Below are 23,608 nucleotides of genomic sequence, written 5' to 3' on the forward strand. Positions count from 1 at the left end.
GCTCAATATTTCAGAAACGTCTTGCATGTAATCCAAGGAAAATAGATCTACATTCTACAAATTGTTGAATTAAAAGATGGGGTCCACCTTCAATGCCTCCCTCTCCACACCCCGGAATAACAATCAGAATTGAATCATAAACAATAGTTAACATCCATGAAAAAGATAACACCTTAGGGTTTCATTAAATCAGGTTGAAAATAGGAACAAATTTCTAAATTCATCAGAACATTGTTGCAATTTTTTTAAGCACTTAGCGAGAGAGAACAAGAATTCTACATCATCGGGAAATTATTCAACCCAAAATCAACTCTTCATCACAAGAATGGGAAAAGAGTGCATCATCCCCAATGGTCACAGAGTCAGGCAGGATTCAGACCTGGCTGTTATGTCACGAGAGATGCAACCAAGCCAAAGCAAGAATGTATTGCTTCCAATGTCAGTTCCAAGCCCCAACAAGGGGCTTGAACAACCACAACCTTCTGGCTCAGAGGCAAGAGTGCTACCCATTGATTCGGGCTGACACACAAAAAAACTACTTGGTGTAAAGTGCTTTGAAATTCATTCCCACTGGGTGTTGTTTTGGATTAGGATTGTTGGTATTTAGAGGAAGTTCTATGATGGGATGAAACCTTCCTTCATTCCTCTTCTGACTGCTCCTGGAAAAAGAATAACATTAGTATCAGATTAAAGAATATCTGAATACCGAATATCTGAATACCGAATCATAGTTTCTGCTGATCAATGAAGTTTTCCATTGACTGGAATAAAACAAGTATAAGAACCAAGAACAAAGCTTTGAATGGGGACTATTGCTGTAGTGCATCTCGGAGCTTTGTGTCTTGTGGGTAAGGGTTGAATCCAGATTGCAGGCAGAAGCTACATGTCAACTAATATCAACTACAGCTGGAGAAGGGAATGAGCCACCCCGGCAATGAATGTAGCTCAGCGTTAAATACGGGTAGCAGCTCGTTGACGTCTAATTCACAAGTTCACAAAATTGGTTTAGATGGTCCTTTGATGTCACCTTCCAGCGTACACATCCTACCTTTCTCCCACCATAGCAACAAGTTTTTTTTAAATTAAGTCCAGCATCCTGGCTTCTGCTGCTGCCCTCGACTCCAGGAAACATGTAATGTCTCTGGCTAGGGAGGGAGGGAGGGAAGGGGGGATGCATGATAAGGAACCTACGCAAGATTCATGTTGAGATGTTCCTTTCAAGTCTTGACCTCTACAGGCTTTTGCATTGGAGGACGTCTCAAAGCCCTTACACCAGATTTACTGTACAACTTGATGACTATGTATTTTATGGGCATCTGCTAATAAATATAATCCCTGCATTTGGTATAGCTCCTTTCATGTCAGGAAGACATCAAAGTGCTACACAGGATTTACTATGTAGTGGAGTGACTGTCTATATGTAGAGTAACACAGCAGCCTATTTGCACAAAGCAATGTCCCACAAACAGTCATGAAGTGAATGACCAATTTTATCTGGGAGACTGTTGGCTAGGACACCAGAAGAAGATTCTCTTTTTGAAAAAGGGCATAGGATCGTTAATGTACACTTGAACAGACAGTCGCGACCTTAGCTTAATGGCTCATCTGAAGGACAGCACCTTCAACTGTACAGCAGCCCTCTCTCCCCCAGTACAACATTGGAGTGTCAGCCTAGATTATGTGAGTTTAAATTCCCGACATGGGGTTTGAACCCACAATCCTCTGACTCAGAAATAAGAATGCTACTGACTGAGCCAGGCTGATATCCCTGTGTCCCTTTGCAAGCACATATTATAATAATAATAATATAAATAGGCTGTTGTGTTAGTCCACATTTGATATAGTGGTTTATATCATGTCTTCGAGATGTCTCAAAGTGTTTCACAGAATTGTCTGTATATTTTGTAGGTGAAACGTGGCAGCCAATTACACACAGCAGTGACCCACAAACAGACATTACCTTTTTTAAGGGTTTATTACACCCAGAAAAGCAGTCCACCAATTGACTAATAATCGGCTTCCTACTTACTGCTAAGTAAACAGAGGTGTGGAGTAAGGAAATTTGCTTAACGTTTCGCCCTTCCTAGGAATCAATCCCAGGTCCTCTCGCTTGTGAGGCAAGTGCTCTAATCGATACACTACAGGCCTCCACAAATATTACAGTGTATTATACAAGTAATTCAAAAGCAAGTTCACCACACCTAACAGCAACGTAAAACAAATGAACCTTTAAACCACAAAGGACAAGCTGCGTACACTTCTATTTTGACCAGATATACCTGTTGGGGTGTTAGCTGAATCCTGAAAGTCCAACTCACCAACTCTGAATTGGCCTGGGGTCCGGACTGGGCTCCTTGAAATTCTCTAAAACAATTCCTGATGACTGAGGATCATTGACACAGCTTTCTACTTCTCTCAGCCACACCCTATGCTGAACTATGGGGCACATCGGTGAGATTTCATGTAAGGCAGCATCTCAGGTAGAGAGTAGCAATGGTAAATGAGAGAACAGTGAACTTACATCAGCAGCAGGTGCGCTTCCTCCATTGCATTCTCAGGAGCGGCATCTGCTACACAAAGACAATCAGATTAGGGTGCACAGTTTTATTCGAAAGGCAAACTGATTTGGCCTAATGTGTGAGAGAAACACGTATATAAAATGTGTGTTCTGGCACAGAGATCATTTAAACTGCAGTTTTCCTGTTTAAGGGCTTTTTCAATCCCAATGGCGAATTACCCTTGGGGCACCATCATGGCTGAGCCCAGTCCTGTCCTTACTACCATATGTATTCCAGTGGGGAATCTCCACCAATTTCTGCCTATCCATAGCTTGTGAACCCTGCATCCAATTGTGCATTGGCACCCCCACCCTGTTTCAAATCAACGTTTCCGCACAGACCGGGCAACAAACCTGGTCTGGTCTGTATGACTCAGTGCCATACCTATTTGGGATATTTTGTCACTGAGACATGGGGAGAGTGAAGGAGGGTGGGGGGGGCATGCGGGGATATAACAATTAAAGTAACAGTTACTGAAGTAAACAAAATGGAACAGGCTCCCTCTGGAGACAGCGGAAGCAAATGTGTTGATTCTTTCAAGAGCAAATTAGATAGATTTCTGTTAGAAAATAATATCTCAGGATACAATGTATAGTTTGGGTCACAACACACACATGCGACTGCCAAGCTGGTGGAAGGCAAACTGGAAGGTCCTTGGTCTCCTTTGGCCTAGAAAATTCTTATGTTCTTATGAAGTGAACAGAAAGGAAGAGTTATGCACAGAACCAAACACATACCTTTAACGTCTTGAACAAGATCTGCAGGAACTCCCTGGTTCCCTGGTCCATCTTCAACAGTTGAAGGGGCCTCAATGGCTAGTGGATCTTCAGGTGTCTCAGTAGTTTCTTCTGTTACCTTCCCTGGAGGAGAACTAAGGAGGACTAAGGAAGCAGCTATGTTTGGATCGGCTACACCTGAAGTCACCTCCTCAGCTGACGGAGTGTCAACTTTCTCGCTGGTTTCTTCTGAGATGCAGGTTGGGGGCTCCTCGGGATCAGACGGGGGAGTAGACGTCAGTAAAAGAAATTCCTCATTGATTGAAAACAATCTTTCTGAAACCAATACCGTGAACACAAGACAAGTGAGAAGTCGGCATGGAAATGAATCATTATAATTATCTTTACATTTGATATAGGGCTCTTCATGTCATGAGGATCTCCCAAAGCGCTTCACGGGATATATTTTTATATTTTCAATGTCACCCGTCCAGTTTGAGTCTGAACAGTTTGCTTTGGGTTGTGGGTGGGGAGGTGCATAGAGAGAGGGAGAAAGAGAGAAAAAAAGAAAGGAGAGCAGAAAGTTTTAACCCATAACTGGATGCCAAATGTGAGATTTTTTAATCTATTTCATTGTTTCATTTGTTTCTGTGTCTTCTCATATGGAAGTGTCCATTATTAAGATCAATAATGGTTTCCATAAAGTTGGTTAATTAATAAATTAAATGGAACTAAAGCCATGCCACACCCACCCTCTCCCCCGATCACCCCCACCCTCTCCCCCGATCACCCCCACCCTCTCCCCCGATCACCCCCACCCTCTCCCCCGATCACCCCCACCCTCTCCCCACAAACCACTAATCCTCTCCTTAGCTCCAGTCTTGAATTGAGTCATAAAAACACAGACATAAAAAACTACAGCATCGAAGCAGCCATTCAGTCAGCACTGGCTCACACAGCAAGGAAATCACTTCAGTCGCACTGCACTACCTTATCCCCATACCCCTTCAAGCTTTTGTATTCCTGCCTACTTCCTCCATGAAAGCTAGTCAAGGGCAACCACCCTTATCAATTTGCATGATTAAGAGAACACCTTCTGATATCTGAACTTTGTTTTGTGCAGCAACATCATGGCTCTCTGGGTTTTCTTCAACAGAAGAAGGGACTTCCTCACTCAGCGGAGCCTTAGCGCTCTCACAGTTTTCTGAGTCAGTGCAGGAGGCCTCTTCATTAGCAGAAACAGCAGCTATAAAAATAGAATAATGACTGGCAGCAGGACACATAAATTCAGCAAGTCTCTGTCTCTAAAGCAAAGAGAGCGAGCAACACAAATGAATAAACAGCACATGCAAACAGATCCTCAGCAGACAGCACTTCAATGTTGGGCAACATATTGATGTTTGAACAGGTTTATAACAGTGAAATTATCCTGAAACTACTAGTACCAGATTTCACTATTGGGGACGAAAGTGCAGTATTTTCTTTTACCGAATTTCAAGTCAAATGGATCAGACAAAATATACTTGTGTTTGTTCTGTGTGGAAATAAAACATGCATTCAACAATGTTTTAGAATTACAATAATGGGAATATATTCTTATTTTATTTCTAAGACATTGTTGAATGCATTCTTCAGCAAAACTAATGTTTTAGAAATCCCCAAATTACACATTTCTTGTTAAGAAAGACTACAAATTAGACTCCATAGGTGTCTATAAAGGGGTCAGTATCACTAGAAACAATATTCACCATGTAATCATCATCCAAGTTCTAGCCAGTCTCCACTGACTCCCTCTCTCCCCTACATATTGATGTCAAGCTCCTCACCTCACCTACAAATCCATCCAATGCCTGGCAGCTCTGTATGCCTTCTCCAATCTCCTCCTACCCCACTCCTCTGCCCGCTCTCTTCACTCAGCTAACTTGGGCTTCGCACCACCATCGGTGGTTGAGCTTTCAGTTCCTATGCTCCCAAACTTTGGAACTCCTTTCCTATATCATTCGTCTCGCCCATCTGCTTCTGACTTGAAATCCCACCTCAAATGCCTATGGCCACCTTTCTCTCATGCTCTCTCCTCCCCCTTGCTCAGTGTCCAATCCTATCTCTATGAAGCCCTCCGAGACGTTAGCCTAGGTCAAGGACAGTATATTAACCCAAGTTGTTTTTGCATAGTTTAGTACAGCGAAATCAGGTCCAAATTCTTAATAGTATTAACAAGCCAGTCCTTGATCAGCTCTTTGATAACATGAAAAAACGGTGCATCGAATGTTCCGAGAGCATGAGGGAGGGAGTCCTATACCGCAGTTGTGGGTGTGAATCCCACTTTGAGTACAACCTCCTCCAGGAGTACTAAAGCAAAGAGTCAGCATCTTCAGAAGATTAGAGCAGACAACTTCTAAGGGAAAAGAGCATTAAAATTGATTGTGAAAGAAGGGGAGGCTGTGCTTTTGAACACACTCAGTCTAGTTTGCATTGAGTGGCGGAAATGTGGCTGTGGGGGGAGCTAAAGGCGGAAGGTAAATATGCACGCAATTCCTGAAAATATATGACATGCATCCCCGCCTTCCCTGAAGATATTGCCAACGCTGGGGTAGTTACATTGTTGCGTGCAGTTTGTGGGTACCCCACTTATGTGTTGTTCAGAGCTACTTGGGGAAGAAATTCTAGCTTTGACTTTTTTCTTAGCATTTCAAATCGAGCACGTTTTGGACAATTTTCAAATTCAGTCTGATTTATGAAACCAAGTTGTTGAAGGGTTCTTGAAATACCCTTAAACATTAAAGAGCGAATTTAAGAATTGTCCAAAATTTGCATGCTCTGAAATATTAAAAATAAAGTCTTGTCTAGACCCAGGCAGAACTTGTCCCTTAATATTTATTGAAAGGACACATGCAGTACTCAGGACTACCACAAAGAGTCAGAAATCAGTAAAAATATTCATGAGGTTAGAATCATAGAATCTTACAGCACGGAAGGAGGCTGCCGCGTTTGCCCACAAATATACAGTCAGTTCACCTTACAGTGTATTCTGTGAAGCGCTTTGGGACGTCCTCCCGACGTGAAAAGCGCTATATCAAATGCAAGGATTATTATTATTATTCGGCCCATCGTGCCTATGATGGCCTCTTTGAAAGAGCTATCCAACTCGTCCCAAGAATTGACCGATTTTAAAAAATGCAATCATCTTTTTATAAAGTAACAACACTTGTTGCATTCAATGTGAGCGAGCATGGGAATCGTTACAGCAGAAAGGTTTTATGTTCCACCTCACGCACAATTATTTTCAATGAAGTCAATATCATGCTTATAATATACTCGAACAAAATTCACTAGAGCTGCGGAATTCTGATTCAACAATAACGACAAATTACATTTGTATAGCACCTTTCACCTGGGGAGGTTGACCCAAAGTGCTGGACAGTCAAGGATTTACACCCGGGCTGGGGGTTGGGATCAGGACACGTGGAGAGAAAGGAGGGTGACTGAAGAGGCGGTCAAAAAGGAGGGTCTTGAGATGGGCCTCAAAGGAAGCAAGGGAGTTGGTGAAGCAAAGGGACTGTGGGATAGAGTTCCAAAGGGTGGGGACAGAGGAACTGAAGGCCTGATGGTGGGGCAGGCAGGGCCGTGGAACAGGATGGAGTCTGCTGAGCAGAGGGAGTAGACAGGCCGGTATAGGGTTAGCAGGTCACAGAGGTAGAGAGGAGCAAGGCTGTGGAGGGCTTTGAAAGTGAGCTACTTCAGCTACATTTGGGCATGAAACTTAGGAGTGGGGTATGGGGTGCGAAGTCTTCACAAAGTCACAATGAAAGTTTGGATGAAGAAACTCTGGGCCCATTTGATCTCATCCTTCCACAATACCAATCTCACCACCCTTCCCATTACAGTATCAAGTGTTTTCGCTGATTCCAGTGGCCTAGCCTCCACCAACGTTCCTGGCGTCTCTATTTGTACCCTGTTTATCTCAGCTTCGATTGTTCCATAGGGTCCAGCATTCCTGTGGCACTTTGCCACAAACGCTATTCATGAACAGTGAGTGTCAGCAGGCTGTTCAACCATGCGAGGCATCACAGCCAAGCCCAAACTGTTCTCTCCAGACACCCACAAGTGCATTTTCTACCAGGAGTGGACCTAACTATTCTCTCTCCTCCTCCACCCCCCACCTCACACATACACACAGCTCAAGATTTCAATAAAGATCAATGCAGTTGGTGCTGCAGCTGGTGCATAATGTAGCCAATGTTGGCACATGAACCGAATGCTTGGCAGCTATCCTGTTCTTTTTGTCTGCTGCTCGGGGCTATTTTTCAGAGTTCAAACAGATGAGATCTTCATACAGAAATCTCTCTGTACAGAAATGTTTTTGAAAGAACGGCTGGAGCCCGGAGCCTGTCGCCCCTGTCTCTGCCAAGCCGTTGGTCTGCAGGTCAACAATCCACTCTCTGCTTGGCAAGAAGATCTTTCCACATTGACCTGAAGGTGTCTCCTCTCTCTATTACCCACTGCCACTCTGTGACTGACATCAACGTACACATGCTCGTGGCTTTTGGATACAGGTTGCAACTCACCACTGAATGCAGCGGTCATATGGCTCAAAGGGCTTGGTTTAATATCAGGGCAAAGTTCCTTGCCCTCGGCCCTCCGGTAAATCACCGCTTTATTGCATTCACTGAGAAACATGCCATGACATACATCATGCAACCCCACAACTTGCTTCATTTAGCTAAGCCCGCTCTGCTAACAACTTACAGGTTTACTGAATGAAGCTGATTTCAAAATTCCTAGGAATTCCTAGCAAATTGCAATCAAGTGTAGTGACTGGAAACACAGCAGCCAACTTGCCCGCAGCAACATTTCACAAACAGCCACGTAGTGAATGCCCAATTTATCTGGAAGATTGTTGGCTACAACAACATGAGAAACACCTTCTCTTTGAAAATAGTGTGAAGAGATTTTTACTATCCACCTGAACAGACAAACTTAACTTCAGTTTAATGTATCATCCAGAGGATGCACTTCTGACAATGCAGCACCACACCCCCCACAGCACTGCACAACAATGTTAACTTAGTGCATTCAAGATCTTTGCTTGGGGTTTAAATCTACAAGCTTCTGATCCGAGAAAAGAGTACGAGCCAGTTTGGCAACATTGCACAGCTCTTAAACATAGAGAGGGAGAGAACTTTGCGAATAACAGACTGCATCTAGTTCTGTATATTCACCCATGAAATAGAAATTTCCATATTCTGTTTACGTGACTGTAATACAACAACAAAATTACATTTGTATAGCACCTTTCACGTCGGGAGGACATCCCAAGGTGCTGGACTAGAAGTGTTTCGGACCAGTACACATAAGAGATTCGATAGGGTACATAGAGAGAAATGATTTCCTCTGGTGGGGAATCCAGATCAAGGAGCTCTAAAATTAGACCTAGGCCATTTAGGAGTGAAATCAAGCATTTCTTCACGCCAAGGTGGTGGAAATCTGGAACTCTCTCCCCCAGTAGGCTGCTCATGCTGGATCAATCGAAGACTGAGTTGGATAGATTTTTGTTAGGTCAGTGTATCAAGGGATATGGATCAAAGGTAGGTAAAGCCACCTCCACTGCCTTAAGGCACAGGTGCATGCTGAGTGCACCTGGCTCAAATTCAATGTAACAGCCCATCGGCAGATCTGGCTGGACCTTATCAAATCTTACCGCTCTGCCCTCGACTCCACTAAATCGTCATTCTACTCCAAGACAATCTTCGAGGCCAAGGAAAACCCCAGGCTCCTCTTCTCCATCGCCAACCGATTACTCCACCCACCCTCTCACACCTCATCCATCCTCTCCTCCAAAGCCAACTGTGAGGCAATTCTGGACTTCCTCGAAACCAAAGTTGAGGGGATCCACTCAGCTGCCTCTGCCCTTCCATCTACTAGCCCCTCCCCATCTCCTCCTCACATCCAGCCCTGCCCATCCCTCCCTCCACACCTTCGAACCTGTCTCCCACTCCTCTCTCACCACCACTAAAACCCGCAGGAAACCAACCACCTGCTCTCTCAACCCCATCCCTACCCCTCTCCTTAACTCCCAGCTCTACCCCCTTGCCCCCTCTACTCACAGACTTCATAAACCTCTAACTGCTCACTGGCACTGTTTCCATCCCTTTAAAAATGGCTGTCATTGCTCCTATCCTTAAAAACCCTCTCTGGACCCATCCTGCTCCCAAACTACTGCTCCATCTCCAACATCCCTTTCCTTTCCAAGATCCTGGAACGAGTTTTTGCTTCCCAGCTTTGCTCCTTCCTCTCCCGCCACTCCCGTCACAAACCCCTCCGATCAGATTTCTGTGCCACCCACAGCACAGAAACGGCTTTGGTCAAGGTGACAAATGACATTCTGTTCATCTGTGACCAGGGCTCCCTCTGCCTCCTCATCCACTTTGCTACCTTCAATACCGTTGACCATTCTATCTTCCTCCACCCCTTCTCCTCTCACCTCAACCTTTATGGTTCTGTCCTTGACATCTCACACTATCTCCACTTCATCTCCACAAACGGTTTCTCCTCTAGTCCCCACACCATCTCGTGTGGCGTTCCTCAGGGCTCTGTCCTTGGTCCTCTCCACTTCAATATCTATATATTCCCTCTTGGTGACATCATCCAAAGACATGGGGTCAACTTTCGCTGACCCTCAATTATCCTTTCTACCCCACATCCATGCCATGACCCACTCTGTCTTCCCCCACCATCAACATCGCCCGGCTCCGCCATTGTCTCATCCCCATCCTCGCCCGACTCCACCGGCTTCCCATCATACAGAGGATACAGTTCACGATCCTCGATTCTGTACACAAAGTAGTTGAGAACTGGGAGCACAAAGAGGTCAAGAATGGAAAACAAGTAATAGGGATTTGATAATGGACACTAAGGTTAGAAAGATATTGCAGAGTTTCACTAAATTACCCCTGGAGATCAGTGCAATAGTTTATAGGATATTGCTGCAAATAGGTTGCAAATCCATAATAGAGCAAGTTGTATAGAAGAAACGGGCTTGGTGAGCTTCACATCCAAACTTTTGCAGTCTCTTAAGCTCATTATTTACATCACATTGACAACACCAGCCTTTAAGTTTCAATGTCGCCTTTTATTATTATTATTATTGCACTCTTCACAAACTGTTACACAGAGAATCTAAAGCAACTATGTCTTCTTGAACTATCCATATAAGATGGTCAAATCCCACATGTCAAGCATGGTAAGGAATTAATTCACGTATTTTACTAAACAGCAGTCTTGCAGATCATTAAAACTATCAAACTGAAAAAATACAACTTGTCTAATTTGTGAGATTCCTTAATACAGAATCTGAGCAAATTGGGCTTCTCCCAGTAACAGGAAGTGTGTTATTTCAACCTGTGATCTCCTCTACAATACCATCTACTTCCAGAACACAGTTCCTGCAGGTTGATGAAAAGAATTCCCACAAATTAGACCCTATTATATCCTTATTACTGTTATTTCACACGTGTGTCTGGAACTATAACTGCTGGTAATCATAGTGGCCAAGATATCTAAAGACTACCTATGCTCACTCTTGACTGACAGTGACTCTTTTGTTTTGAGCTGTTTTATGGTTGGTGAGAAGGAACGTGCATTTAACAGAGGGAGGAACAATTCGACCGTTCAATTCAAAACTCTTTACACTCGTTCTGCTGGAAACACAACCCACAACTAGTATTTGTGTTTAGTTGTGAAAGAGATCAATCAGTTAGTGCATGCATTTGATGCTATGATTTTAAGTCTAATTCTATTGGAATGTCAGCCAGGGGAAATCTCCAGAGAAATCATAAGGCGGCACTGTTCTGCTATTGTCAGCCTACTCTGGCAATAAAATTAGCTTTAACACACATGTTAGCATGGCAAATTCTTTTCAGAAGTAATACAGCAATTGCCAAAAATTGCATTAAACTTTTTGTCTTCAAAATCTGTAAAGTATTATTCAATACCTGTAAAAACAGTTTTTTTCACATCTCAAGGCTTCTAGAGTTAATTATTTGGATGAGTAGAGAAAGTAAGATGGAAATTAAACTGAAAAGAGAGGCATACAGTGAATCTAAAGAGAGAGTCAAGGAAAAAGGGCTCAGTGATGAGTTATCTGGAGTGGCGAGTTAGACATGTGTATAAATACATAAATAAATGCCGTTGGGATATTAACATCATGATGACGTAAGTGGTGGTTAAGCCAAGGTCGAGTTATTAAGAGTTTACTACAGATAGATATCTATAAAGAAATAACTTGTAGGGGTATGGGCATAAAGAATTGCTCTTTCAAAGAGTCAGCATGAATATTATGGGCCAAATTGTCTTCTGTACTGTAAATATCTATGTTTATATGGTTGTGATATCCTAAAAATATGAACACTTTAAAAGCTGTATTTTGATCGCTAGTTATCTGTTGAGCCTTGTAATGTTTCTCAGTCCACAACTCTGGCATATTAAGTAATTCCTCTTTCTCTCTTTTTCTGTCTCTCTCTCAATTTCTCTCTCTTTCTCTCTTGAATCATATTCCACTATTTTAATCAATCTTGGCAAATCTTTTATGCCATCGGTCCCCTTACCCCTTTTGCTATACCCCTTAATACCTCTATTACCCAAGTATCTGTCTTCCTCTCTTTTAAGCTTTTTACATAGATTTACATATACTGGACCACATGGAAACAGGACATTCATCCCAACTAATCCATGCTGGTGTTCACATGAGTCTCCATCCACTCCTTACTCTCTCCCATACCCTGCTTTTGCCTTCTCCCTCATGTGGATATCACTTGATGAGAAATTTACCATATTCTCACTTCTGCCCTGAATTTCCCACAATCTCATGGATTAGGTTTATTAAAAGCACCCTTTTTGTAACAATGACATAAGTGGCAGAAGGGGAGGGAACTGTCATACAAGTTTGAGTAAATCCAACCAGTGTAGGTTGACAAGTGGGATACCTCAGGCATCTAATAATAATAATCATCCATAAAGAGAGTTGCATGGTTTGATATTACATCTAGTGAAGCATGCAATTTTTGTCTGTAAAGCTTGGTTAACCTGGAACTGCAGTATCCTTCGAGTTGCTTTTGGTCTCTCCCTCCTTTTTGGCTGGGGCAGCTTTCTCTGATGGAGGCTCCGTGGGCTGTGCATCTGCAGCAAGATCTATGGGCTCTTCAACATCGCACAGCTCAGCTGTAGCAGCTTTGGCCTCTTCACTCAAATCTAATCATTGGTTGAACATAACCACATCAGAACATGTCAATTGAAGAACTGTTGACATCTTTAAACAGGAACTCCACCCCAATCAGTGCTGTGCGCAGAGGAGTCTGCAAGAATGCAGTCACTCTACTGAAAGTCAGGGTTGGGTCACATTAGGATGCTATGGGGAGGAATTTTACAGGGTGGGATATGATAATTATGATCATTACCATTAGTAATAACAATCATATCACACGTTGCAAATTCACCCTCCCTCCTACCATGGATATTAACACAAAGCTCTTGTCGTACTCAAGAAACCCAATCCAAATTTGTTAGAAGGGTCATGGCACACAATGCTACAAATAGAAGCTGGCCTGAAGAGTTCCCTGCTTGGCATCTCCACAGTGCATGGCACTGTGTAACCAAACCCTGACCACAGCGATAAGAAGCGTACATATGCAATGGCGACTGAGGTGGAGTTTCCCATTGAAATCTTTGCCAAAAGGCTAGAACTTAAAATGCTCAGACGTCACATTAAACCAGCCGTGCAACATGCAATCTGATCGATAACCCAAACAACAGGCAACCGTTAAGCTGGGACTTCAAACCAAGTAAAAGGAAAGGAGAGGACAAATGACGAAGGTAAGAAATGGACAGACAGCAAAGGAAAAATGACAAATGGAAGGTACAGTAATTCTGCTTTTTATAAAGTGTCTCTGAGAGTCACACAACCAACGTTCCAGCAAAGAACATGTTAAAGAGACTGTGCTTAATACCGCCTCTCCTGTAAGGGGCCCATAAATGAAGCATAGTCCATCAGACAGCATTATACTGAGGAGCTACTGCACTAGACATGGTAGCAGATGCACAAACAGAAAAATGCTTAAGACAGCAGCCTGAAAAACATGTCCAGCATTCAACAAACACCAATTCTATAAATGCAGTAACCAAAACATTTGATTTCTAAATTTGGCACAAACTCACACACTGCTTTCACTTGCTAACAAAACTGCTGAACAGATCTTCAAGCCTTTCTGTTGCTGATGTAAGTTATTTTTTTCAATCAATTGACAGTAGTAAGCATAACACTCATTCAGGAAATAAATAATAATTCCCGTTCGGACTGAAAGACAAGGGTCACGAGAGGATTGTCCACTGAAAACTCATCCATGTTTCTGACAGATGATTTTCTGGAACGAAAGAAAGAAAGAACTTGCATTTTTACATCATCTTATCACGTCAAAGTGCTTGTTTCTCTAGCAATTGTTGCCAAGTGTGTGACCTTTTTTTATAGGCAAATATGATAGCCAGTAAGGACACACAAATAGCTGTGAGGTGAATTGTTGGTCAGGACACTGGGAGAAACTCCTTTCTCTTCTTGAATAATGCCATGGAACAGGACCTTGGTTTTATAATAATAATCCTTGCATTTGATATAGCGCTTTTCACGTCGGGAGGACGTCCCAAAGCGCTTCACAGAACACACTGTAAAGTGAATTGACTGTATATTTGTGGGCAAACGCGGCAGCCAATTGCACACAGCAATGTTCCACCAACAGTCGTAGATTGAAAATGACCAATTTATTATTGTTTTTGGTTTTTGGAGAGATTATTATTAGGCTCTGTGTGGAGTAAGGAAACTTGCCCAAGGTTTCGCCCTCTGCCTGGAATTGAACTCAGGTCTCTCGCTTGCAAAGCGAGTGCTCTAACCACTGAGCTACAGGATTCATCTTCTCTGATAATACAGTGCCCCTCTCATACTGCCCTGGAGTGTCAGCCCGGATGATGTGCTCAAGTTCCATGAGGGGTTTGTAAGATGTAGGGTAAAAAGTATTAACAGCATTCTACAAAAGAAGTCAAAACTTCCATATTATTACTCTCTTTTTATTAAATGTACCAAAAAATCGTAAAGGGCTCATTCTGTCTTTGTTAGATAATATTGATAAGGGAAATGTACAATAGGAAATAAATAATAACAACTTGCATTTAGATGGTACCTTTCACATATAATCAAAGTTCTCAAAACACTTTATAAAACAATATGTGTTTAATCAGAAATGAAGTGAAGATTGTTAAATGGGAAATTGCGGAAACTGATCTATGCCTGCAACATCCCAACAGCAAGCACTTGTATTTATATTTACAAGAGACGAGTAGCCAATTAAATTGCAAATTTGAGGCTAAATTTGGATGAGGAGGGGACAAGTACCGTAACACTGACACAGAGAGGGAAAGAGCAGAGCAACAGGAGGAAAGAACAAAGAGGTTTCGTCCCCACAGTATTTGGCTGGGTACACATCAGCCACTGACCCCATTCTGAAACACACTGGAATAACAAGTTCCTAAACAGTGGACATTCAAGAAACAAATAGAACATGATTATAACAACAAATTGCATTTATATAGCGCCTTTCATGTCAGGAGATGTCCCAAGGTGCCAGACAATCGCGGTTTTGCACCCGAGTTGGGGGTTAGGTTCGGGAGGAGTGGAGCCAAAAGGGGAGGTGGAGTGGGAAGGTGACTTAAAAGGAGCAGTCAAAGAGGATGAAAATCTTGAGACAGACCTTGAAGGAGGCAGGGAAAGGGCACCACTGCACAGATCCCCAAACACAAAGCAATGAAGTAACGTTTTATTGTTTACTAGTCCATTTCAAGATTGGTGTTTTGTAATGTTATACTTTTAGCCTTTCGTTTAAAAATAAATCACTTTATTTACAATTTTTACTCATTTGAGTTATTGTGTTCCACAAGGTTTTGAGTTTGATTCATTTTTTTCATCCTTTCAGATACCTGAATTATAAGGCAAACTATTGACATTCCAAATACATTGAAGTTTCAGCTGTAAAAGGGGTTTTTGGGGGAAGTGAGTGGGTTGGGGTGGGGGATTGTGAAGCTTGGAAAGAAAATGAAGGTTAGAGAAGGGATGGTACCACTGCATAGGTATTGTCAAATGCAACCTTCTGGAGTCCATAAAACATCTGAGCACAGTCTAACCTAGCTACACCTTAAAACCAATGCTACATATATAACAACGAGAATAGTTTGGTTACATTGACATACAGGGTTGATCGAAAAGTCATAATATCTATCCTATTATTTTTAAAAAATCATTTCTTTAAGACTTATGAGACATTGTAATGATATCACAACTTTTTGGTCACCCTGTAGATACACACATTTGTTGGAGAATCTCAAGACCTGAACAAGAGTGTGAAATTGTGATATTCTCTGCGACAAATAGTAGTTGAAGCACAGTAATAACATTATTTTCATGGGAATTAGGGAGATGCTTGAAAAAGAGGAATTAAGGATATGGAGAATGAGCAAGAAATTGGGATTGGACTCATGTGGAGAAAAAGATCAGCGCAGACTTGGTTTTGGTTTCTGTGCTGTAACATTCAAGGATTCTATGATCCTCTCAAATTTGTTGCAGCTGCTGGTTTTTGAGACCCATTTCCTCAAACTTGCTTACACTGGACATCTGACGCAGTTTCAAATAGACATATCAATGAAACATTGAGAACAGGATTTGTTATTATTCAAGGCCCATTCAGCGCTTATCACTTAATGGACCCTTTGAAGTATACTGAACAATTTGTGTTCCGTACTAACATCTTCCTCTAGATAAGGAAAAGCAGAAAAGAATTTGTTAATAAAGGGCAAATTGTGTCTCTTTTCAAAAAAATATAAAAGGGTGACATCTTTGTGAAAACTAGTCCAACAAAATTTTATTAAATTTGGGTCGAACCTCATGATTGCGTTATTTGCCTGTAATATTGTTGCTCTGAAATTGACATCAACCCTCCTTCTCCTTTCTTAAATACACGTATAATCACAGTATAAGTGACACACATTCAACCAGAGTTAAAACAAATCAGACTAGATTTCATCAGATGGATGCCCTTATAACTTTCGAAAAATTGTGCTGCTACTTTTATAAGCAGTTTAAAAGCTATTAAAACTACATTTTCAGAAGCTGCACAGTATCAAATCTTTCCCACAACATTCCTTCCTTTGTGCAGAACTCGGCCTTCATTGAAGTGCTTTCTCTTAGTTCACCAAAGCTGAGATTGGTCACATGGGAAGCAGAGGAAAATAGGTCCAAACCCATACATGTCTGGCCACGCTCGGTGCTCCCAATCAATCAATGGTTTATAGTGAGTACTTACTCCACTACAAACCCTCCACCATTGGATACATAGGAGCAGTCGGAGGGTATTCAGCCTATTCAGCCTATTTCACCAGTTTCTAAGATCAAGGCACATCTTCCCAAGTATCTAGCTTTCCTGTTGGCTAGCTGATTCCACTTCAATTGACTTTCTGGGGCAGTGCATTCCACATTTTCATAACTCTCTGCGTGCATTTACAACAGGTATTTTGTACTATAATGGTGTATCCATATATTACAAATAATAATGATATAAAACCCAGCATGTGAGATTGCTCTCAAATATTATATTAATAATAATAGTAATCCTTGCATTTGATACAGCGCTTTTCACGTTGGGAAGACATCCCAAAGTGCTTCACAGAACACACTGTAAAGTGAATTGACTGTATATTTGTGGGTGAACGCGGCAGCCAATTGCACACAGCAATGTCCCACAAAGAGTCATGGATTGAAAATGACCAATATATTATTGTTTTTGGTTTTGGAGGGATTATTATTAGGCGTGTGGAGTAAGGAAACTTGCCCAAGGTTTCGCCCTCTGCCTGGAATTGAACTCGGGTCTCTCACTTGCAAAGCGAGTGCTCTAACCACTGAGGTACAGGACTCCATATTGTTCAATTTCACACAACGTAAGTTAATAATAGCTTACACATTCTTACAAAAAGGAAAAACTTACTCTCATCTGTCAATTTGTCTTTTGCTTCAGACATTATACTGTCCACTCTGTTGTTGTACCTGGCTTTATCAGTATAGATAGTTCTGTAGGTCTATATAAACACAATTTTATATCAATTAATTGGTGCATTTCTTAATAGAATTTTTCACACATTAAATAGAAAAGTGGTTTATTTTTATGAATAATATTATTAATATATGATTCATAAACGATTAATAATAATTATTTGACATAGCACCTTATTACATTACCAAAAGATCTCAAAATGCTTCACAGAGTTTTACTGTAAAATGCAGTGAATGTGTATTTTGTAGATGAATGCAATAGCCAATTTGCGCACAGCAGTGTCCCACAAACAGCCATGGAGTGAGTGATCAATTTTTATTTGGAGGACTGTTGGCCAGGACACCGGGGGAAACTCCCTTCTCTTTTCAAATAGTGCCATGGGATCTTTAACACCCACCTGAACAGACAGAAGGGACCTTGGTTTAACGTCTCACCGTAAGGACAGCACCTCCAACAATACAATGCCTCCCCCGCAGCACTGCATTGGAGTGTCAGTTTAAACTGTGTGATTCCAAGTCCTGACGTGGGGCTTGAAGCCACAACCTTCTGACTCAGAGGTGAGAGTGCTACCACTGCACCAAGCTGACCATTAGTGTACCTGCAGTGTTAAAGTGAGATCTGTGCCAATGTCTTCAGTGAAACTGACTTACATAATAGCCTGCGCTTGCACACGCTGCACCGATTACCAGGATGTACATCATTTTCTCGCCTGAGTCGCCTCCCGGGAAACTGTTGGAAGCCATCTGGCGGATAGAAGCTGTGGAGCAGAGCATGGCCATGATTGCAAGAACAACAACTTCAACAACTTGCATTTATATAGCGTCTTTCACATAAGGTAACATGTCGGAGACCTTTTCAGGGTCGGAGTTGGATGCTGAGCAAGGGAGAGGGGGCTGAAGGAGGGAGGGGCCCATAAGCACGTTCAAAAAGGTAGGATTTCAAGTGGGATTTGAAGATAGAAAGCTCAGGCGGTGAGATGGAGTGATAGAGGAAGGGAGTGCCAAAGGTTAGAGGGGTGGGGGACACTCAGCAACCCCAGTTTTCTGAGTGGAGTAGGCAACTGAAGGAGTAAAAGACTGAAGAGATGAGGTGCCAAGGAGTGGATGGATTTGAAGGTGAAGGTAAGCACATTGAAATCGATGGGAATCAGTGAAGACTAGCGAAGACTGGTTAGGGTCTGGAGGGCTGGTGATGGGCAAGCAGAGTTTAGTGCACATGAGGATGAGCTGCAGCTAGTGGAGAAGACAGAGAATTAGGCAAAACTCAATTCAACTTTGCCATCAATGGTGAAAGGATCATTTGGGAGGAAGAGCGTTACAAGACAGACAGCATCGAGGTATCACAAAAACAAACCACGACCACTTGGGCATTTATCATCTATATAACAGTCCACATCCCGCACCCCATCACCTCTAATAACAACAGAGGCTTGCACTTGCATAGAGTTGTAGGGCTGAAGGATGAAAGCATCAAAGCGCTTCACAAAGACGATAACGATCATTGAGCAGGAAGGCCACACAGCAGGTGGATCATGATTATAATACCGATACACGTGAAGGATTGCTGTGATCTTCTAAAGCATAAGAATAACTCTTAATAATAATAATCCTTGCATTTGATATAACGCCTCAAAGCGCTTCACAGAATAGACTGTAAAGTGAATTGACTGTACATTTAAGGGTGAAACGCGACAGCCAATTGTGCACAGCAGTGTCCCACAAACAGTCATGGTTTGAAGTGACAAATTTATTATTGTTTTATTTTCTTGAGGGATTATTATCAGGCGTGTGGAGTAAGGAATCTTGCCCAAGGTTTCACCCTGCTGGGAATCCAACCCAGGTCTCTCGCTTGCAAAGCGAGTGCTCTAACCACTGAGCTACAGGACTCCAAACTCTTAAGCAGTTTATTGAGTTCATTGGAGCTCTGAGCATTACATGTCTGAATCACACTGCATTATTCCTTATAATGGACTTTGTGGATAACAACTCCACATGTACACGTTTCAGCTGGGGAGAGTGATGAGGAATGAGAACCTGTGGATTTTTCGCTCCCCGGCTTCCAGCTTAGGCTAATTACAACATCTCCAGCATTAAGATCCGCTAACTCAGCAAAGACCATAGATGAAATCTGGTATAACACTGAGTGTATCAGTCTGTGTTATCTTGTTACCTATCTCCTCCTGATCCAAACTCACCCAAAATTATTGTGTGTAAGACATTGCTGGTGAAAATTAGCTACCTTGATTGCCTATAGAATATTCATTTCTAATTTTGCAGCCTATTTTTCTCAGCTCTTAAAAAGAATGGTGGGAAATCAACTTTCAAATTCAGATTGAATGTAAGAATTTACCAAAGTTCCACACAATGTTATACTTTAAAACGATCGTCTTAAGGCTAAAATCAAGAAGGATTTGGGGTCAAAGATGCCTTCAGTAGAAAAGAAATTTGGAAGAAATACAGAATAAAGTGTCCAATGTCTAGTGCACTCCATTAAACAACGATTGGCTTCCACCACGGGTGACGTATTGGAGTCAAATGAAACATGGTCAATGTGGCAGGAATTGACATGGGCTGCCTGTCAGCTACATTTTGCAACATAATCATATATTCAAGGAATAAGTAAGAGTGTAGCATCTGGTTATAATGCTGTGTTCCTGCTCATTGTTTTCAAAAGTTTTTTTTATTGCATGGCAATTTCCGTTATTTTAACCACACAGAGAGTTCAGATAGCATATCTAGTGTGTAACAATCATTAGTGTTAGGGGTGTGCTGCAATCCTTTAGTCAGTCTGTATACATATTTATTTTAAAATTATTTAAGTCCCAAACTTTCACCTCATCCTAGGTTCGAAGATCATTTATTCCTGAAATTTACAATGGAAAATTCTGAAAAGCAGTCTTAATATGCCAGCCAGTTTCCCACAGTTCTTAAAAAGAGAATAAGACCAGACTGCAAAATAAGGTTGGACTGAGGAATTTCCAACAATTCTGCATAATCTTAAATTTTAAGACAAAAAGGTCATGCCTGGATGTAATTTCAGATCTTTGAGACTTTTTTTGTACTCCGAATCTTCCTTCTGTTTGTCTACCCTTATCTGTCCCTCTTCAAGCTTAGTGATTCCTGTGAGACCCACAGTTCCACAAATGCACAATGGTCCTCCGGTACCTCATTCCCATCACCATTCTTCACAAGTCAGCCAGGACTGCAAGTGTTGGGAAGCTGTCGTACTTGACCTTCATAAATTTCATCACAAGATCAGTTTGGATAAAGAAGGCCTTTTAACCCATGTGATCTCATCCTCAGGAATACCCACCTGTCACCCTCTCATCAGAGCAATAATAATATAATAATAATTATATCTCTGATGAGATATAATATCTCATCAGAGAAACAAGCTGTGCCTAAACCCACTCATTCTTCAAAAAGAAAAATTGGTCACTGAGGTCTAATTTGTGGTCAGTGTTAACCATGTGCAAACTTGCATGTAACAACAATAATAATAAGCCTTGCAGTTGATATAGCACTTTTCCCGTCTTCTAGACATCTCAAAGCGCTTCACAGAATATACTGTAAAGTGAATTCACTGTATATTTGTGGGCGAAACGCGGCAGCCAATTGCACACAGCAGTGTCCCACAAACAGTTGTGGTTTGAAGTGGCCAATTCATTATTGTTTTTTTTCCTCCATGTACAGTGGTTACAGGTTCACTTTTATTATGTAATCAATACAAAGAATTACAGAATTAAGGAATCCCTTGTAAATTGCCCTTGTACATGTGTTTACACATGGTTGACACAATCCACAAATTTGAGCTCAGTGCTATGAATGAAAATCTCCTTAAAAAGATTAAAAAGTGCAAATACAGAGTGGTTCACACCACCAACTACTTCACACAATAATGACTTCCCACGTTTCAACAAGTTTCTCCAATGCTCTGGGGAGGTACCAAAATAGGTCAAAGACTTGAGCCCCTGGACATGTTTGCTTGCTTGCTGGGACTAAATTAGGATTTTTGCTGAACAAGTGTGAAAATTACTAAATTGAAAGGTTGGTGCCAAGTTTGTTGTTCAATTTACTTGCTGTATTGTTTCCCTATAACTTGTGGATCAATTGGCACTGAACACACAGTGAGCCAAATTGCATATTAAATTATTAACAAGTTGAGCAGCCTAGGAATTGCTCAAATGTGGCTGATTAGTAACTCCTGACTTATCTACAAGTAAAACTCATACATAAAGCACTTCATTGAACACAGATCACAAAGATAGATACTGGAATATAATGCAATGCTCCCATGTTTGTTTTGGCTTGGCCATTTTGCAAACTCCTAGAATAATAGAATATTACAGCACAGAAGGAGGCCATTTGGCCCATTGTGCCTGTGCTGGTTCTTTGGAAGAGTTTCCCAATTCAGTCCCATTCCCCCACTCTTTCCCCACATCCTTGCGAATTTTTTCCATTTCAAGTAAATCTTTTTATTCCCCATTTGGTTGTGGGATTTATTTGGGGTTTTCTCCATTTATTCAACTCTACCAAGAGGGAATCCTTGAGTGAACATCTTAGGCTCTGAAATTACGATTTGTAAACAGTTAAGCCTCATGTGCCACAAGCAGAACATCTGAAACCGCCACCCAGATCTCAGATCAGATTTCCGTGAAGACAGGAGCCAAATAGTGTCCAGAGGTTGATTACTATGTAGCCAGGACACCCTGTTTTTCAAATTTTTCTTTTGTGAATCTCTCAATGTAGACCCCCTTCCATGAGCAAGAAGGCAGCAAGTTGAGGCAAGAGAGCAGTCAGTGATTAATCAGAGAAAAAAGATGATCTCACTGGAAGCTCTAACAGAGAGCCCGAGCGGAAAAGAGTGACTCTGAAAGGAGAATTATTTCTGTTGTGTTTGAACGAACATGAATTTTAATGGTGGCAGCTGTTTAAAACGCTACATTTCTCACTAATTTCGTAATAAGTTGGGCTTTGTTGATTTGCTTGGTTTATTTATTCTGTAAACGTCTGCTCTGTCTGACCTGTTGGTTTAAGAGAGGTTGGTTGTGTGCCACAAGCCCATGTAAAAATCCAGCTTGTAGAATGATTGGTGTGTGGGTGATGGTTGAACCCCATAGGTGACCAACTCTACAGTGACAGAAATTTACAAGAAACTACAGATTTGTGGGCGAGGTGGTGGAATGGAAAGCCACAAAATTGGTAACACATGTCAAGTTCACAGCAGCATTGCATAGAATTATGTAGAATGTACAGCAAGGAAACAGCAAGGCTAACTAGGCATTGAAGGAGGCTCAGCCATAAGATCCCCTGCCTTCTACATCACTGCATTGGTGCTTGACACAGGGAGACCAGAGGGGTGGAAACACAAGACACTTAGGAAAATAAATACAGTAAACCCCTGATAACTCATCACTCCAAGGGTAAAAGACACAGGGACGAGATATCTGTTTACTCATGCAATTTATTTTATTAAAACCGACATGCTAATTATAGCTCTTACGACCATAATTCTCCACGTGTAAGTTCTGCTCTGATCCAGCCTACCAGGCCTGGCAATCCCTCACATAGAGAGAGCAGAAATAAGAGGGCAATTTAATAATTGGAGGGACAGTGAATACAAACATATACTATAGTTTCTATTGTACATCTCCTGCAATTGGTCACTGAGTTGGGATGACAGGATGCCTAGGGACATATCTGAACAATAGGAGATGGTGCAAGGACAGACAGGGCTAAAGCAGAGGAATAAATTATAATAATTTTAAAATGAAACAAAGCAAAGTTAACCCTCATCAAAACCCTCTCCAACACCATAACATCTGTTAAATTGTGTGTTATTTACGGTTCACAGGTTAATTGAAAAATCACCTACAATGCCCTTTTTATAACATGTCATTTCATATTATAATAATCTGATAAATAATAATCCTTGCATTTGATATGGCGCCTTATCACGTCTTTGAGATGTTTCAAAGCATTTCACAGAATATACTGTAAAGTGAATTGACTGTATATTTTGTGGGAGAAACGCGGCAGCCAATTGGGCACAGCAGTGACCCACAAACAGTTGTGCATTAAGTGACCAATTTATTACTAGGAATTATTATCCCTGGGAAAGCGATCCATTAATTCAATAACAACTGGGTTCCTATTTACTGCTGGGTAAATAGAGTCGTGTGGAATAAGAAAACTTG

General features: G+C 41.6%; 1 protein-coding gene across 3 annotated transcripts in view; it reads right to left on the reverse strand.

Annotated features, from left to right (window-relative positions):
- Positions 1-512: 512 nt before the first annotated feature.
- mgarpb (mitochondria localized glutamic acid rich protein b) overlaps positions 513-23,608 on the reverse strand; it is a 29,045-nt gene continuing 5,949 nt past the window's right edge. Inside the window, exons 2-8 of one of the 3 annotated variants that reach the window (XM_042342879.1) lie at positions 18,063-18,169; positions 17,347-17,437; positions 12,356-12,520; positions 4,368-4,520; positions 3,296-3,610; positions 2,522-2,567; positions 513-659 (exon numbers count right to left, since the gene is read on the reverse strand). In XM_042342879.1, coding sequence (XP_042198813.1) covers positions 536-659; positions 2,522-2,567; positions 3,296-3,610; positions 4,368-4,520; positions 12,356-12,520; positions 17,347-17,437; positions 18,063-18,169 — 1,001 coding nt within the window. In that variant the 3' untranslated portion in view covers positions 513-535. Of the gene's footprint in view, positions 660-2,521; positions 2,571-3,295; positions 3,611-4,367; positions 4,521-12,355; positions 12,521-17,346; positions 17,438-18,062; positions 18,170-23,608 lie in introns of all 3 variants that reach the window. The other 2 variants (XM_007897686.2, XM_007897687.2) reach the window with 2 other exon arrangements.

This window comes from Callorhinchus milii, unplaced genomic scaffold (genome assembly GCF_018977255.1).
Source record: "Callorhinchus milii isolate IMCB2004 unplaced genomic scaffold, IMCB_Cmil_1.0 Scaffold1, whole genome shotgun sequence".
NCBI lineage: Eukaryota > Metazoa > Chordata > Chondrichthyes > Chimaeriformes > Callorhinchidae > Callorhinchus > Callorhinchus milii.